This window comes from Sorex araneus, chromosome 3 (assembly GCF_027595985.1).
Source record: "Sorex araneus isolate mSorAra2 chromosome 3, mSorAra2.pri, whole genome shotgun sequence".
NCBI lineage: Eukaryota > Metazoa > Chordata > Mammalia > Eulipotyphla > Soricidae > Sorex > Sorex araneus.
The window spans coordinates 8,144,662-8,160,306 of record NC_073304.1 but is presented as its reverse complement, the minus strand read 5'-3'; the positions used below and the strand labels follow the sequence as shown (position 1 = coordinate 8,160,306).

The window sequence follows — 15,645 nt, the reverse complement described above, 5'->3', positions numbered from 1 at the left end:
CGGGAACCAAGACACTGACCGAGCCCCCCACCTCAGCCCCTCCCTTCCCCTGCGGGGACAGAGCCCGAGAGACCCCATTTGGGGAGGAAATGTCCCACCCGGTTCCCCCCAGCTCCTACTCAGCCGGGCGCTCTGTGTGGTCCTGGGGACATCGGGGCCACGGGACACAGCAGGGGGGCGTGTCAAGGCCATCCCAGCCACCGTGCAGGGCTGGGGGCCGCCCGGGGCCCCTGCCGGGGGTGTTATACAGGACTTGGGGGGTCCGGCTGCGCACGCTGGGCTGTGCTCTTCCTCATCGAGGCAGGGCCCCCAGACCTGCCGCTGAGTCAGCGGGGTGGGGGGGGGTCGGCACGGCAGGATGTGGGTGCAGGTCACGGCCCCTCGACCTTCCCAGGGCCGGGGCAGGTCGCTGTCAGCCGCAGCTGGTCCAGGCTCAGCGAGAGGAGGGAAGGGCCCCGGCCTCTTAGCGAGCACTGTCCGAGTGAGCCAGACCCGGGTGGGGCCAAGGCTTGGAGGGGACACAGTCTGCAGGACACAGGGGCCTGCAGGTGTGAGCAAAGGCGCCCCCGTGCCCACCACTGTGGGCGACCCCCGGTGCCTCAGCCAGCCCATGCTGGGCCTGTCTGGGCCTCTCGCTCCGTCTCCATGAGTGAGAGAGAACTACAGGGCCTGGGTGGCCCTGGGCCGGGGGAGCACCAGGGTCTCGGACCCCGGCCCCCCCACGCCCACCCTCCGGCAGAGAGGAGGAGCCGTTGGCCGGGCGCCTCCCACCCATGGGGGCTCTGAGCCTCGCACCCACCCCCAGGGCCTCCCTGCGGGCGGCAGAGAGGGGGCACGGGGCCGTGAACAGGCTCCGGGGGCCCTTCCCCACAGTCGGGGGCAACTGCGCCCCCCGTGACGGGCACAGGCCAGAGGCTTCGTCTCCTGCTCAAGGGCCCCGGCCCAGGGGCATCCTGGCTTCCCTCGCATCTGGGGAAACTGAGGCTCGTGGAGGTTTGCTCTCCTCTCACCAGCCCACTCTTTCACGTCGGGGTGCCCCTCTGAAACGGGGGTCTCTGCTTCTGCGGCCCACCCCCCCACCCCGGGCCCCCTGCCGCGGATGGAGGGCCGGCAGCCCTGGGCAGCTGCTGCTGGTGCTCGGGGAGGGGCCGGTCTGCAGGGCGGCCGCCGCCCACTGGGTGCCCCGTGCCCGCTGTGCCCCTGGCCGCGGGTCTGCCCCGTGGGCACCGGTTCCGCTCAGCACTCGCTCCCTCCTGAGAAGCGGAACCTTGACGGAAATGCAGAAGTGGGGAGGCTGTGAGCCTGGCTCCCCCCCGCCCCTCCGTGGGAAGCCGGAGTCGCCGTTGGGGGGGCGGGGGGCTTCCTTCCTGGGGCAGGGGGCCCGGGCTGGGCAGCTCAGAGCCTCCTGCCGTTTCCAGCACAGGTTCTGGCCCGGTTTCCCGGGGAGCAGTGGATTCGGAACAAAGGGTTTGATACTTAGGGGTGCTCAGGGGTACTCAGAGCTCGGTGCTCAGGGGTCCGTGCGGTGGTGGGGTGGGAGCCGGGGTCTCCCGCATGCAGACCTGCACTCTGGTCCATCCCCATCCGCTCGCTGGCCCCCGGAACGAGAAGCTTCTCAAGGAGGCCTCGACCCTCTCCCGAAGGCCGCGGGCTTCCACCCAGGGCCTTTGCAGCCCGGTCACCACTCGGGCCCAGGACGGTGACATCCCACACGTCTGGGGACACTCTGCTGCTTCCAGTCCCTCCTTCACTCCCGCCTCACCGGGCCCCAGCCACGACCCAGGCCCTAACCTGCCCCTCCCCCCCACGACACCACAGTGTGCCTGGGAGCACTCGGGGACTGGGCGGCACCTTCCCGGGGTGGCGGGGGAGCCGGCCAGAGGGGCCGATCCCCGCCGTAGCCCTCAGGGTTCTCGGGGAGAGCGCAGGGGAGGCCCATTCAAGCACGGACCTTCTTGGTTGGTTTTTTGCTTGCCGCCTGCTGGGTGCATCAATCAGGGAAGCTGTGTTGCTGCTGGGTTAGGGAGAAGACCCCGGGGGCTCAGAGAGGTCAAGGAACTTGCCTAGGGCTGCACAGCCCACAGGGCCTGGGGGAAGCGGGCAGAGCTCCCAGCCCACTTCTCCTTCCCCTGTTCTCTCAACCCTTCTTCCGCTCACCACCTGCCCACGCTCGCCAGGGGTCAGGCCCGGTGCCAGGCCTCCGGCTTCCTCTGGGGGCAGTGGGGGAGGTCAGCCGTCAGTGGGTGCAGGGCCGAAATCAGCCCACAGAGTCAGAACCCCGGGGCCGGCTCCAGAGAGCGAGGGAAGGGCCAGGCGTCAAAGTGGGGTGACGTGTCATTCTAGATCTGAAGCCGGAGAGGGTGTCCCGGGGACACAGCGTTAGCCCCAGCCCCGGGCCCCGCAACCCAGCATCTCGGTGAGACGGGAGTCACACCGTCAGCCTCACGCGAGCTGCTTCTAGGACGACGCGAAGCCGGCTCACGCACGAGTGCTCCGAAGGACCCGTTCCAAACTCATCAGCGCCACCTGATGACCTTGTCCCCGGGGGGCTAGTCACTGACCCCTGAGCCTGTTTCCTCCTTTGTGGCGTGGAAACAACCCGCGGGGATGAGATGAGGCCACGCGTGACCACAGCGGTCATGCCCGGGAAGTTTTGACCCCACACGTCGGTCCCTAAGGATGTGGCCACAGCCCAGGGCCCGGGGCCGTCGGGGCTGGGTGAAGAGTAGTCGGGACCTCGGCCTTCCTGGCCACGCTCACCTGGTCCACGGGGAGAAATGGGCAGGCGGGCGGTTAGGGCGGGCGGCCACGTCGGTCTCCGCGGGGGCCGGGCCCCGGGTCTTGTCCGCCAGGCTCTGCTCGATGGCCATCTGGATCAGCTCCTCCTCACTCAGGCTGCCGTAGAGACTGTACTCCTCGTGCCCGATGACACGCGGCCCGCCCTGGGCGCTGATCTCGGTGGCCATCTTCTCCCGGCCTCAGAGATGCCCGGGGGGGCGGAGCGCGGAGCCGCCAACCCGAGCGGCCTGGGGAGAAAGCAACCCGGTCAGCGACGGCTCGGGAGACAGTGATGTCCACCCCCGGGGAAGGCGGGACCCTCCTGGGCAGTCACACTCCCGTGGGTGCTGGGTATACACAGGCCACACCATCCACCAACCGGGTAATCACGCCCCCCCGGGAGCGCTGGGTATACACGGGCCACACCATCCACCAACCAGGTAATCATGCCCCCCGGGAGCACTGGGTATACAAGGTCCACACCATCCACCAACGGGGTAATCACGCCCCCCGGGAGGGCTGGGTATACACGGGCCACACCATCCACCAACCAGGTAATCACGCCCCCCCCCCCCCCCCGGGAGCGCTGGGCATACACGGTCCACACCATCCACCAACCAGGTAATCATGCCCCTCCGTGGGCGCTGGGTATACAAGGTCCACACCATCCACCAACCGGGTAATCACGCCCCCCGGGAGGGCTGGGTATACACGGGCCACACCATCCACCAACCAGGCACTCATGTACCCCGGGAAGGCTGGGTACCACCCAGTCCGTGTGGTCTGCCCAACCGCCCCTTCTGCTGCATAGTCTTCCTTCCACTCATCCACTCACCACCCACCTAACTAGCCACCCCCTCTGTTCTCACCCCTTCTCACCTGTCCGCCTGCGCCCCTGGTTCATCCATCCGCCTCCCTCCCCGCCATTTATGCAGCCACCCATCATCCACGCGGCCAGCACTGACCCTCGAGTGCTGTATCTACTCGAGCATCTGTCCCGGCCCCCAAGCCGTCCCCACCCCTCCACTGTCCAGCCTCTCACCTACCCGTGTGCCAGCTCACGCATCAGCCCAGCCAGCCACCGTCCAGCCTTCACCCCCCCCCCCCAGACCACTGATGCGTATACCCGTGTCCGCAGGCACCCGCTAATAGAGAGCTTAGTTTCTGGTCACCCACTCTGTGTCCAGAATCCCAACTACGGGAGTGGGCAGTGAGGCCAGCCAGGAGCCGCACAATCCTGGAGCCCCCACCCCTACCCCCCACCCGGCAGGGCCAGCATTGCTTCCTTTCAAGCAAGGGAGCCTGTCCTAGCTGGTCTCTCCCTGTTTCTTCCTACTCTCTTCTGGTTAAACTCATTAAAATAGGGGCTGGAGCGATAGCACAGCGGGTAAGGCGTTTGCCTTGCACTCGGCCGACCCGGGTTCGATTCCCAGCATCCCATATGGTTCCCTGAGCACAGCCAGGGGTAATTCCTGAATGCAGAGCCAGGAGTGACTCCTGAGCATTGCTGGGTGTGACCCAAAAAGCAAATAACTAAATAAAAAAACTCATTAAAATAATGTGCCCTGCTGATGACTTCCAGAGACGCTCTTTAAAAAATCCTTCAGGAGAAATGGACATTGTGAAGTGCTCTTGGGACATAGTAAAATCTCTCGCACCTGATTTTTTTAAAAAATATATTTTATTTTCATAAAAGTGGTTCACAATAGTTCATGACAGATAATAGTCAAACCCCACTCCCACTGACGAGCACCTTCCCAGCACAATAAGAGGGAAGGGTGTGAAAGTTGTTGTATTTCCATTCTGGAGCCCTTTCGGCCCATAGATAAGAGAATACAAGCAAGCACATTAAAACCAATCAAATGTGCGCTACTTTGGGTAAGTAAGCGGGCTAGAGTATAAGGGGTCGCTCCAGGAAATTCTGCAGTGCTCTCTTCTGGGAGCTTTAGTTTACAGTTTCCGGGTCTTGGCCGTTGATGAGATTACATGTGGCACCTGATTTTTGACTGACCTGTAGGCACATGATGGTACTGGAGCCCTTAGCTTTGTCTGAACACCGGACTCACGTGAGGTCTTTAAAAAACTAGATTGGGGGGCTGAAGCGATAGCATAGCGGGTAGGGCGTTTGCCTTGCATGCGGCGGACCTGGGTTCAATCCCCGGCATCCCATATGGTCCCCCAAGCACTGCCAAGAGTAATTCCTGAGTGCAGAGCCAGGAGTAACCCCTGAGCATCGCTGGGTGTGACCCAAAAAGAAAAGAAAAAAAAAACTAGATTGGTTTGGGGCTGGAGCAATAGCACAGCGGGGAGGGAGTTTGCCTTGCACGCAGCAGACCCAGGTTCAACTCCCAGCATCCCATAGGGTCCCCCGAGCACTGCCAGAAGTAATTCCTGAGTGCAGAGCCAGGAGTAACCCCTGTGCATTGCTGGGTGTGACCCAAAAAAACAACACACACAAAAAAACCATATTGGTTTGTTTGGCAAATATTGAGCCCTGCACCTGGGCCCCTGCAGCTGCTCCCAAGGATGGCCTTGGGCTCCTGACTTGCGTGGCACAGGCTGGTGCGTCCACCACAGCCGGAGCAGAGCTGCGCCCACTTCCCCGACCCACTTCCCTTTCACCGCGCCCCGGCGTGAGTGAAGCTCGCTGCCAGCCCGAGAGCCCACACCGAGGAACCCCGAAACCAGAAGCTCAGCCCGCAAACCTCTGACGCGAGAAGCAAACCTCTGACTCCGTGCACGAACTGACCTGCAAAGGGCGGGCGGGTGGGAAGCCCCGAGTGCAACCCCCGGCGCCAGGCGACAAACAAAACCCCAAACACATCCTGCTACTCAGATACGGGCCCCGCCCCCGAGCAAGAGGACATCTGACGTCTGAGCACAGAACAGAAGGGGAGCGGGCTGGGGGGTCCTAAGACCCCAGAGCAAGGCTACCAGCCCCCGGGGGTGGGGGCGAGGGGATGCGGCTCACGAGAGAATGAGAGGTACTGACAAGTGTCCAGGGAAGGGGGTGGCCGGAACGCTGCCCCTGTTAGCAGAAGGGTCGGTAGGGGGCCGCTGTGGGGACTGATGACCCTCGGACAGGGAGGAGCCTCGAAGAACAGGAGCGTTGCAGACTTTCCCCGCGGGAGCCTGGGTTCAATTCTCAGCACTGCACGGTCCCCAAGCACTACTGGGAGTGACCCACAGCACCGTGCTTGGTGTGACCCCCCAAAAATAAAGAGATGGGAAGAAAGTCAACGATGCTCGCTGAAGCTGACCACAAATATATCCTGGGACCCCAACACTGGGTTCCTAGCTAGGGCCTAGGAGAGTTGTACATGCATGCTCAGCAGCACGCAGGTTAAAGGACCCCCACGGGAGCACCGTTACACGGTCACGGAATCCCACTGGAAATTCCGGGTATCTGTCGCTCTCGGCTGGACTCGCTCCCCGTGGGGCTGGGTCGGGGAGAGACGGCTCCCAAGGCAGCACACACTTGGCATCCTTCCGGCCCTGGGACCTGGTCCCCAGCCTTGCACAGCCCCCTGCACCCCAAACTCATAGGTGGCCCCCGGCACCTCCAGACCTGAGCACCGAGCCGAGGATTAGCAGGAATGGATCCCAGGCCCTGAGCACTGCTTGGGAGCTCCCCCCAAACAAACAGTGCCCTGCGCTCTCCTGTGGGATGGGCAGAATGCAGGGCGAAGACAGGCGCGTGCTGCCAGGACAGCAGGCGCCCGAGCCCCCCGCAGCCGGAAGGAGCCAGAGCAGGGTCCAGAGTCCCGGGAGCCCCAGAACAGCGCCACTGCCTTAGGGGGCTCTCCCGGGCAGGGACACGGGACAGGCGGGCGGCTGGGGAGCCCGGCCTCCTGTGTTTCTTTTATTCCCTCTTTGTGTCATGGTCACTCATGGCGACAGTGCTCAGGGCTCACCGCTGGGTCTGTGCCCAGGGTTCACTCCTGGCTCTGTGCTCAGGGATGACTCCTGGCTCTGTGCCCAGGGTTCACTCCTGGCTCTGTGCTCAGGGATGATTCCTGGTTCTGTGCTCAGGGATGACTCCCGGCTCTGTGCTCAGGGATGACTCCTGGCTCTGTGCTCAGGGATGACTCCTGGTTCTGTGCTCAGGGATGACTCCTGGTTCTGTGCTCAGGATCACTCCAGGCTCTGTGCTCAGGGATGACTCCCGGCTCTGTGCTCAGGGTCACTCCAGGCTCTGTGCTCAGGGATGACTCCTGGCTTTGTGCTCAGGGATGACTCCTGGTTCTGTGCTCAGGGATGACTCCTGGTTCTGTGCTCAGGGATGACTCCTGGTTCTGTGCTCAGGATCACTCCAGGCTCTGTGCTCAGGGATGACTCCCGGCTCTGTGCTCAGGGTCACTCCAGGCTCTGTGCTCAGGGATGACTCCTGGCTTTGTGCTCAGGGATGACTCCTGGTTCTGTGCTCAGGGATGACTCCTGGTTCTGTGCTCAGGGATGACTCCTGGTTCTGTGCTCAGGATCACTCCAGGCTCTGTGCTCAGGGATGACTCCCGGCTCTGTGCTCAGGGTCACTCCAGGCTCTGTGCTCAGGGTTCCCTCCTGATGTGCTCAGGGCTCCCTCCTGGTAATGTCAGAGGACCATATGCGGGGCTGGGAATCAAACCCAAGCCAGCCACGTGCAAGGCGTGTCCCGCACCCTGCACAGACTCTCCGGCCTCTGTCCTGTACTTCCTGCCCTGACTGGTCACAGAGGTGGCGGGCTCACCCGCAGGCGTCCCCGGGCAGCACTGGGTCAGGGCGACGGAGCACATGACCAGGCGCATCTGCTGGCAGAGTCAGACCCGAGAAACACTGGCGAGTGGTCCTGGCGGAGTCTGCTCTTGGGACGCGAGGTCTGGGAGTCTTTGCGGCCTCCCTGGGTAGCTGGGGCCCACCCCCTTGGAGGAGGACCCCCCATGTTCCCTCCTTCAAGTGGGACCGTCAGGGCGGGAGACTTGGCCAAGGGCTGAGATGCCGCCGACAATCTCTTCGCCAAGCCTTGGGACTGCCGACCCCGTGGACCCCCTGCCACTATCGAACCAGCCGGCCATTGCAGCCCAGCCCCGAGGAGGCGGCCGAGGCCCCCAGCCCCTGCCAGACCCAGCGCTTGCAGCCCCCACCTGCCTCCTGGGGGGGAGGGGAGCGAGTGAGTGCAAAACTCTACTGTGGTCCTAGAACAGATGACTGGTTAAAGAAACTGTGGTACATCTACACAATGGAATACTATGCAGCTGTTGGGAGAGATGAAGTCACAAAATTTGCTTATAAATGGATAGACATGGAGAGTATCATGCTAAGTGAAATGAGTCAGAAAGAGAGGGACAGACATAGAGGGACTGCACTCATTTGTGGGGTATAGAATAACATCACATGAGGCTGACACCCAAGGACAGTAGATAGATACAAGGGCCAGGGGGTTGCCCCATAGCTGGAAGCCTGCTTCATGAGTGGAGGGGAGAAGGCAGATGGAATAGAGAAGGGGTCACTAAGAAAATGAGGCTGGAGCAACCAGTTGCGATGGGAGATGTGTGCCGAAAGTAGATAATGGACCAAACATGATGACCTCTCAGTGTCTGTGTTGCAAGCTATAATGCCCAAAAGTAGAGAGAGAGTATGGGGAATATTGTCTGCCTTAGAGGCAGGGGGAGGGTGGGAAAGGGGGGGTACCCGGGATATTGGTGGTGGGGAATGTGCACTGGTGGAGGGATGGGTGTTTGGTCATTGTGAGATTGTAACCCAAACATGAAAGCTTGTAACTATCCCACGGTGATTCAATAAAATTAAAAAAAAAACTCTACTGTGAAATCCAGCCCACACTGGGTCGGCCTCCTCGACCCGCTGCGAAGCCGGGAGGAAGACCCTCCTGGTGTGAGACCCTCCTGGTGTGAGACCCTCCTGGTGTGAGACCTTCCTGGTGTGAGCCCGGCCACTCGGTGGCTGCTATTGCAGTCAATGTGATCCGTGGGAGAATTAAGGTGCAGAGAGAGAAGACAGTATCAGCATTGCAAACCATACATAATGCCCCAAAGCAGAGAGAGAGTATGGGGGAAACTGTCTGCCATGGAGGCGGGGGAGGGGTGCGGTGGGGGAGGGGGATGCTGGGGATATTGGTGGTGGGGAACGTGCACTGGTGGAGGGATGGGTGTTCCATCATTATATGACTGAAACTCAAGCATGAAAGCTTGTAACTGTCTCTCACGGTGATTCAATTAAAAAAAAAAAAGTGCAGAGAAGAGTCATTCAAAGAGGTTTGAGTTCGTCATGGAAAATTAGTCCCTGCCCTGTGTCTGGGGAAGAACTCTGCAGGGAGCAAAGGCAAGTTGCACCCCGTCCACTCCCCCGGCCCTCCCACCGTGACCCCAGGAGAGGATCAGGGCCAGCGTCCACCTTTTATTTTTTTAATCTTTTAACATTTTATTTTATTTTTCACGGCAGAGCCTGGCAAGCTCCCCGTGGCGTATTCGATATGCCAAAAACAGTAACAACAAGTCTCACAATGGAGACATTACTGGTGCCCGCTCGAGCAAATCAATGAGCAACGGGATGACAGTGACAGTGACAATATTTTATTTTATTTTTTATGGCAGAGCCTGGCAAGCTCCCCGTGGCGTATTCATATGCCAAAATCAGTAACAATGTTGGGTCTCATTCCCCTGACCCTGAAAGAGCTTCCAAAGCGGCACCGTTGGGAAGGACGAGTAAAGAGAGGCTGCTAAAATCTCAGGGCTAGGACGAATGGAGACGTTACTGGCGCCCGCTCGAGCAAATTGATGAACAACGGGATGACAGTGAGACAGTGATTTTATTTTTGGTTTGAGGGCCACACCCGACGATGCTCAGGGGCCACTCCTGACTCTGCACTCAGAAACCAGTTCTGGTGGTGCTCGGGAGAACCCTATGGGGTGCTGGGGATCGAACCCAGGTTGGCCACATGCAAAGAAAACAGTTCTATCACTCAAGCCCCAGCCTCCACCTTCCTCCCATCTAGAGTAGCTGATGCTCCAAGAAATCACTCTGAGCTCAGATACACATTAAACAATAAATAAAATAATAATAATAATAATAATAATAATAATAAACTTCAGCCAGAGCATTAGAAAATACCAATGAGCACCAAGTGCACATGCCTTGGCCTTGCTGGGTCTCTGGGCAGCCTCGTGTCATTCCCCGCCCCCCCCCCCCAGAAGAGCCTGTTTGTGACCTGCTGGCTGGAGGGAGGGCAAGAAACCAGAGCTTCCAAGCTGAACGTTCTCTCTGTGCTGGCTTCTTCCTCCAGGCAGCCCTCTCAGCTTCAGACTCTGAACAACCAAGTTCTCTCCCCCATCTTAACACAGGTTCTCGGGCCTGGTGCCTGAATTGTCTATTGAAATCCATTAATATTTCCCCATTGCGCTTTCCTATAATTGCACATGGTATGTATTAAAGAAATGGGATAGGTAAAATAATTTTTGTAACCTAAAAAAAAAAACTACAACAACAACAAAAAAAACCCAGAAAACCAGGCCCCTCCCAACCCCCAGGGCCTGGTTCTGTCCCTTCCCCCACCATACAATGACCCACAGACCGACACTGCTCGGGCCTCCTGCCCACTCAGCATGGCCAGGGCCGAGCCCACCGCTGTATGGTAGCACTAACCACTCTGCTTCCCGCAAGAGGACAGGCAGGACTGTGACGGCTCAGAATCACGTGGGGCTGGCTTGGGGGAACTGGGTTGCTGTTGGGGGCTGTGCGTTTCCTTACTCGCTTCTTTTTTTTTTTCTTTTTGGGTCACACCCGGTGATGCACAGGGGTTACTCCTGGCTCTGCACTCAGAAATCACCCCTCGCAGTGCTCAGGGGACCCTATGGGATGCTGGGAATCGAACCCGGGTCGGCCGCGTGCAAGGCAAACGCCCTCCCCGCTGTGCTATCGCTCCAGCCCCCTTACGAGCTTCTTGACGTGGCGGCATCTATCTATTCACGCGTCACTCGTGTCTCATGCAAAAAGCCCAGCACCGGCAACCCGGAGGCCCGAGCCCCCAGCCAGCACAGCTCAGCCCTGGGCACCCGCACCCCGACCCCCTGCCCAAGGGCCCTGCAGGCCTGGGTGCGCCAAGGCTGGCCTTGGGCTAAGGGGTGGGAGTGAGGGGCGACCCCCTGCGTGGCCCCAGCTGCCTCTCACCCCAACCCGGCACCTGGCAGGGTCTGTGTTAGGGGCTGCTAAGTGACCGGAAGTGCTGGTGGCCCCAGGGAACCTGGTCCCGGAGCAGCCGGCGGGAAGGACGCTGGGCCAACGCCAGGAACGGCACATCCCTCTGCGGCGGCATCGGGGCCAAGGCCTGCCTGCCCCTGCCTCAGTTTCCCATTGTAGGAGAGTTGGGCTGGAGGTTTCGTCTAGTTCCACGGCTTCCACACCTGCAGGTGTTCGCCTCAGCCACCCCTCGGGGTGTCCAGCCTGCCTGGGAGCACCCGGCCACCTGGCCAGGCGGTCCTCGCAGACGCGGGGGCGGGGCCGCCCTGAGCGGGGCCGGGCGGGGTGGCTCAGCCGGGCTCAGACTGCAGCCAGGTGGGAGCCGGGACGCGGGCTGAGAGTCTGCGGGTTCCGAGCCGACGGGCTGGGGTGGGGGCGTCCGGCCGCCTCCGTCCTCGCCTCAGTTTCCCCCAGCGTGGTGCTGCCCCGCCTGTTTCTGAGTCCCCCGCCTGGGGCCTGGGCCACCTTCTGCGCCTGTCCTGGAGCGAGGCCAGCAGTGCCGGGTCCCCAGGGAGGCTGCCGGGGACAGAAAATAGCCCTTTCCCAGGGAAAGCAGGGGACAGACAGCGGGGGAGGCAGGGGCCGGGGGCGTCGCCCCGGACCCCTTCTCCTTCCCATTTGCAGCACCTCAAATGTCAACTCAGGGACCCCCCTCCTGGGTGGCATCTAGGAAGCGGGAGCAGCAGTAGCTGAGGCAGGGGTCCGAGTGAGCACACGAGGCTCTGAGCACGGAGCCTGGTCCAGCTGCAGCCCATCGAGACTGCGTTGGGCCTCAGTTTGCACTTCTGAGGAATGGGCCCCCACAGCTGAAAGGTAGCCTGCTTCCTTCCCCTAACACAGATACAAGTTCTCTGGCCATGGGGGGGGGGCACCCCTGGGGCCTGGTCCCCGGGATGTGTAGCTGTCTGGGGGTGCAGTGCAAGGCGTGGTTTTCTGGATGTCTGATGGCGGTGGTGGGGGTTGGGGACAGGAAGGAGGACAGATGACCACACTCCCTCCCTCTCCAGGGACTGGAGCACGGAGGAAGGTCCTGAATGGGCCTTTCCTGTCCTCGGGCCCTGCGCGCCTGCCCTGTCATCCTTGCAGATGTGCCTCCTCCACCAGGAAGGCCCCCGGGACCCAGGGCTGAAGACTGCGGAGCTGTGCCCCGGGCTCCCTCCTGAGGAGCAGGACTGTGTCCTTCCGTGTCCTCACTCTGGACGCCACCCAGGCGGGCACAGCAGATGCTGAGTCAGGGACAGTCCCGCCCCGGCCAGGGGCAGCGTTTCGGGGTCTGAGGCCTGCTGCTGAGGGACCCTCGGCGCCCAGAGCCTCACTGCGCCCCGCCCCCCTTCCCCCCCCCCCCCCCCCCGTGAAAGGATAAGCAGCCCGAGAGAGCGTGGCCGGCGGAGCATGTGACTGCAAGGGGGGAGGGGCTCAGCCGAGTCTGGTGAGATCCCTGGACCCAGGAGACCCGCTCAGACCCCCCTGGGCTGCAGCCTCCAGCCCAGCTGGGAGGGGGCCGGAGGGCTCCACAGGAGCGAGGTGGCCTCACAACAGCTCAGACAACAGCAAATGCAACAGCAGCAAATACAACAGTAGCCAATACAACAACAGTCGATACTGTAGCACTGTCGCACTGTCCTCCCCTTGCTCATCCATTTGCTGCAGCGGGCACCAGTCACGTCTGTATTGTGATACTTATTGTTACTGCTTTTGGCATATCAAATACGCCACGGGGAGCTTGCCAGGCTCTGCCGTGCGGGCGGGATACTCTCCGTAGCTTGCTGGGCTCTCGGAGAGAGACTGAGGACTCGAACCCGGGTCAGCCGCGTACAAGGGAAACACCCCACCTGCTGTGCTGTCACTCCAGTTCAAGAGCAAATACAGCAACAGCCAATACAACAGCAGCTCAGCGACCCGCCCGTGGGGCGAGAGGAAGCCAAGGCCAGCGCCTCTCGGCCGTGGCCAGGTGAGGCTGCCCTGGCAGCCCGGGGTGTCTGGGCCGAGGGCGCCCCCTACTGGGTGCCAGGTCATGCTCCGCCTCTGAGTTCCAGGGGCCCCTCGCCCACCTCCTGCCAGCCAGTCCCACCTCGACCCCCTACCCTTGGGGTGACTGTGTACCCCAGGGGCCCCGACAGGGACAGTGGTGTCTGCTCTGTGAGCACATCAGAAAGCACCACCTGAGCAAGGTCAGGGCCACTCGCATCTCTCAGAGTGGGTCCCTTTGAGCACCATCAGGGGAGCTGGGCCCCTCTGAGCACTGTGAGGGAGTCAGCCCCCTCTGAGCACTGTGAAGGAAACCAGGCTCCCTCTGAGTACTTTGAGAGGAGTTAGGTCCCTCTGAGCACTGTGAGGAGAGTTGGGCCCCCTCTGAGCACCGTGAGGGGAGCTGAGTCCCACTGAACACTGTGAGGCAGTCGACCCCTTCTGAGCACTGTGAGGGAGTATGAACTGCTCCAGCCGCTGACCAGGACCCCACAGAGCTCTGTGGCCTGAGTCCACATTCCGCAGGATCACAGCTGCCCTGCGGGGGCCCTGTTCCCCCTCCCCCCGCTGCTCCCGTGAGCCCTGGACCGGGCCACCCTGTCTCCCGCAGACTCGGGCGAGGCGGGCTCGGCTGCTCTGGCTTCACACTGGCCCTCGCGCCGGGCCGCTGGGAGCGTCCCCACTGCTCTGAGCTCGGGGGACCCCAGGGAGGCGGGGGACCCCAGGCAGACGCTCAGAGAGCCACAGGGGCTGGCCTGGCGACCAGCTCCCTGGGCCCCCGCTGTCCGGCACCCGCCCGCCGCCCACGGTCTAGGCCCTACCCAGCTGACGCCCGTCTGTCCCCGGGCCACCACCATCACCCTGGACCAATGTCCGGACCCTCTGTCTGTCCCCTACCATGACCTGCACCCGCCCTCTGTGGCCTGTGGTCCATCTCTGTCAGCTCTATCTGCCTGTGGAACTTCCGGGCCCCCTGGCAGTTCCTTGACCTTCCAGAAAAGTCCGCAGGTCTCTCCTGGACCTTAACTGGATGTAGCCTCAAGCCTGGTTCTGTCTGGCTCATTCATTGCCCTGGGGGCTCCCCGCGGCCTCCAGGGGCCCCCTCCCCGAGCCTCAGGTCAGAGCTCATCTTTCTGGACGGCTGCTCCCCGGGAAATCTGGGGGGACGTGTCCAGCTGGACGGCTCGTGCCGTGAACACAGTCCTGCACTGTCCACCTGCAGTGCGGGTCCTGCCTGGCCCCTGGCTGGCCCTCACGGCCCTCTCAGGCTTCTCAATACCAGCAAGAAGCAGGCACATCCCTTCTACAGATGGAGAAACTGAGGCCCAGACTGTCAGGGCCAAGCCCATCAGAACCGCCGGCAATGAGAATGAAGGGTTGCCGCCGTGGGTTCTGGAAGCTTCTGCTCCCGATAACGGTGAGCTCGAGGCCGGAGGGACAGCACAGTGGGGAGGGCGCTTGCCTTGCACACAGCCCACCCGGGTTCTACCCTCAGCTTCCCAGCGGTCCTGCAAACACCACCAGGAGAGACCCCTGAAGGCAGAGCCAGGAGTAAGCGCTGAGCATCGCCGGTGTGCCACCCCCCACAAAACAAAAATAATAACAATAATAACGGCGAGCTCACCTTGGGGGCCCAGGCGGTCTCGCCACCCCCCACCCCCTGGTGCCTGGGTCTGGGGCATTCCACAGGTCTCGGGTGCTGAGAGCGTGAACCCCAGTGCCGATTCTAAGCACCCCTAAGTTTCCCTCTGAGCTCCCTGAACCCTCGAACCCTTGGTCTGCTCCCAGCTGCCAGTTCCCCTGGGGCCCCAACGCCCGGCCGGGGGCCTGGCCAGGACCTCAGCCCTCCCCAGAGCACAGGCCGGGGAGAACCGGGGGGGGGGGCACTAACTTCTGGGGACGCTGTCCTGTCCAGAGTGGGCTCGGCTGTGACCCCACCGTGCATGCGGCCTCCGTGACCCTTTGGGGGCCCCGGGCTTCCCCCCCCGCAAGCCCAGCCTTGCTCACTGTCATTTCTCCCTTTACGCGGGGGGCAGCCACCTCTGGAAGGACAGGAGGGGCCCGAGGAGCTGAGACAGGGCAAGCGAAACCCCCTTCCTGCTTGTCGTGGGAAATATTCGGCTCCGAGAAGCCGGGGGTGGCACCGGCACAGCCCCCGGGGTGACGGGTGCCAGGCCCGGCGAGGAAGGCAGCCGTGGGGGCCAACGCCCTCCAGTCCTCAGGGCCCTGGGGCCTCTGGATGCCTCCACCCCGCCCCCCGCATGGAGGGCTCAGCCCCGACCCGCCTGGCCCCCCCATGCCCCCGTCCCCTCAGAGCGGCCGGGACGGCCCAGGGGCTGGACGCAGGACTCAGGGAGCACTGTGCCTCCCTCGGTGCCTCCGATGGAGGCTGCCTCTGGCCCTCAGCGACCCCGGCGCCTGCCAGAGCATGGAGAACAAGGACCCTCACAGGGACCCCGCGTGGCAGAAGGTTCTGGAAACAGATCCAGAGCGGGGGTGGGGAGGTTCAGGAGGGGCGGGGGCTCTTTCTCGGATCTGGCCGACGTCAGCTGGGAGCTTCCTCCCTCTTCTGTTTTTCCTCTGGGTGGGCGGGGGCACACCCGGCTGTGCTCAGGGCTTGCTCCTGGCTCTGTGCTCAGGGCTCATTCCTGGGAGGACCAGGGAACCCGG

The 15,645-nt window shown here is 62.2% G+C and overlaps 1 protein-coding gene across 1 annotated transcript in view; it reads right to left on the bottom strand.

Annotated features, from left to right (window-relative positions):
* The window catches only part of ASB2 (ankyrin repeat and SOCS box containing 2), a 36,619-nt gene that overhangs the window by 18,329 nt on the left and 2,645 nt on the right, over nucleotides 1–15,645 (bottom strand). The window contains exon 2 of the mRNA XM_055132408.1: nucleotides 2,761–3,026. Within this exon, the coding sequence (XP_054988383.1) occupies nucleotides 2,761–2,966 (206 nt within the window). The 5' untranslated portion in view covers nucleotides 2,967–3,026. The remainder of the gene's footprint in view (nucleotides 1–2,760; nucleotides 3,027–15,645) is intronic.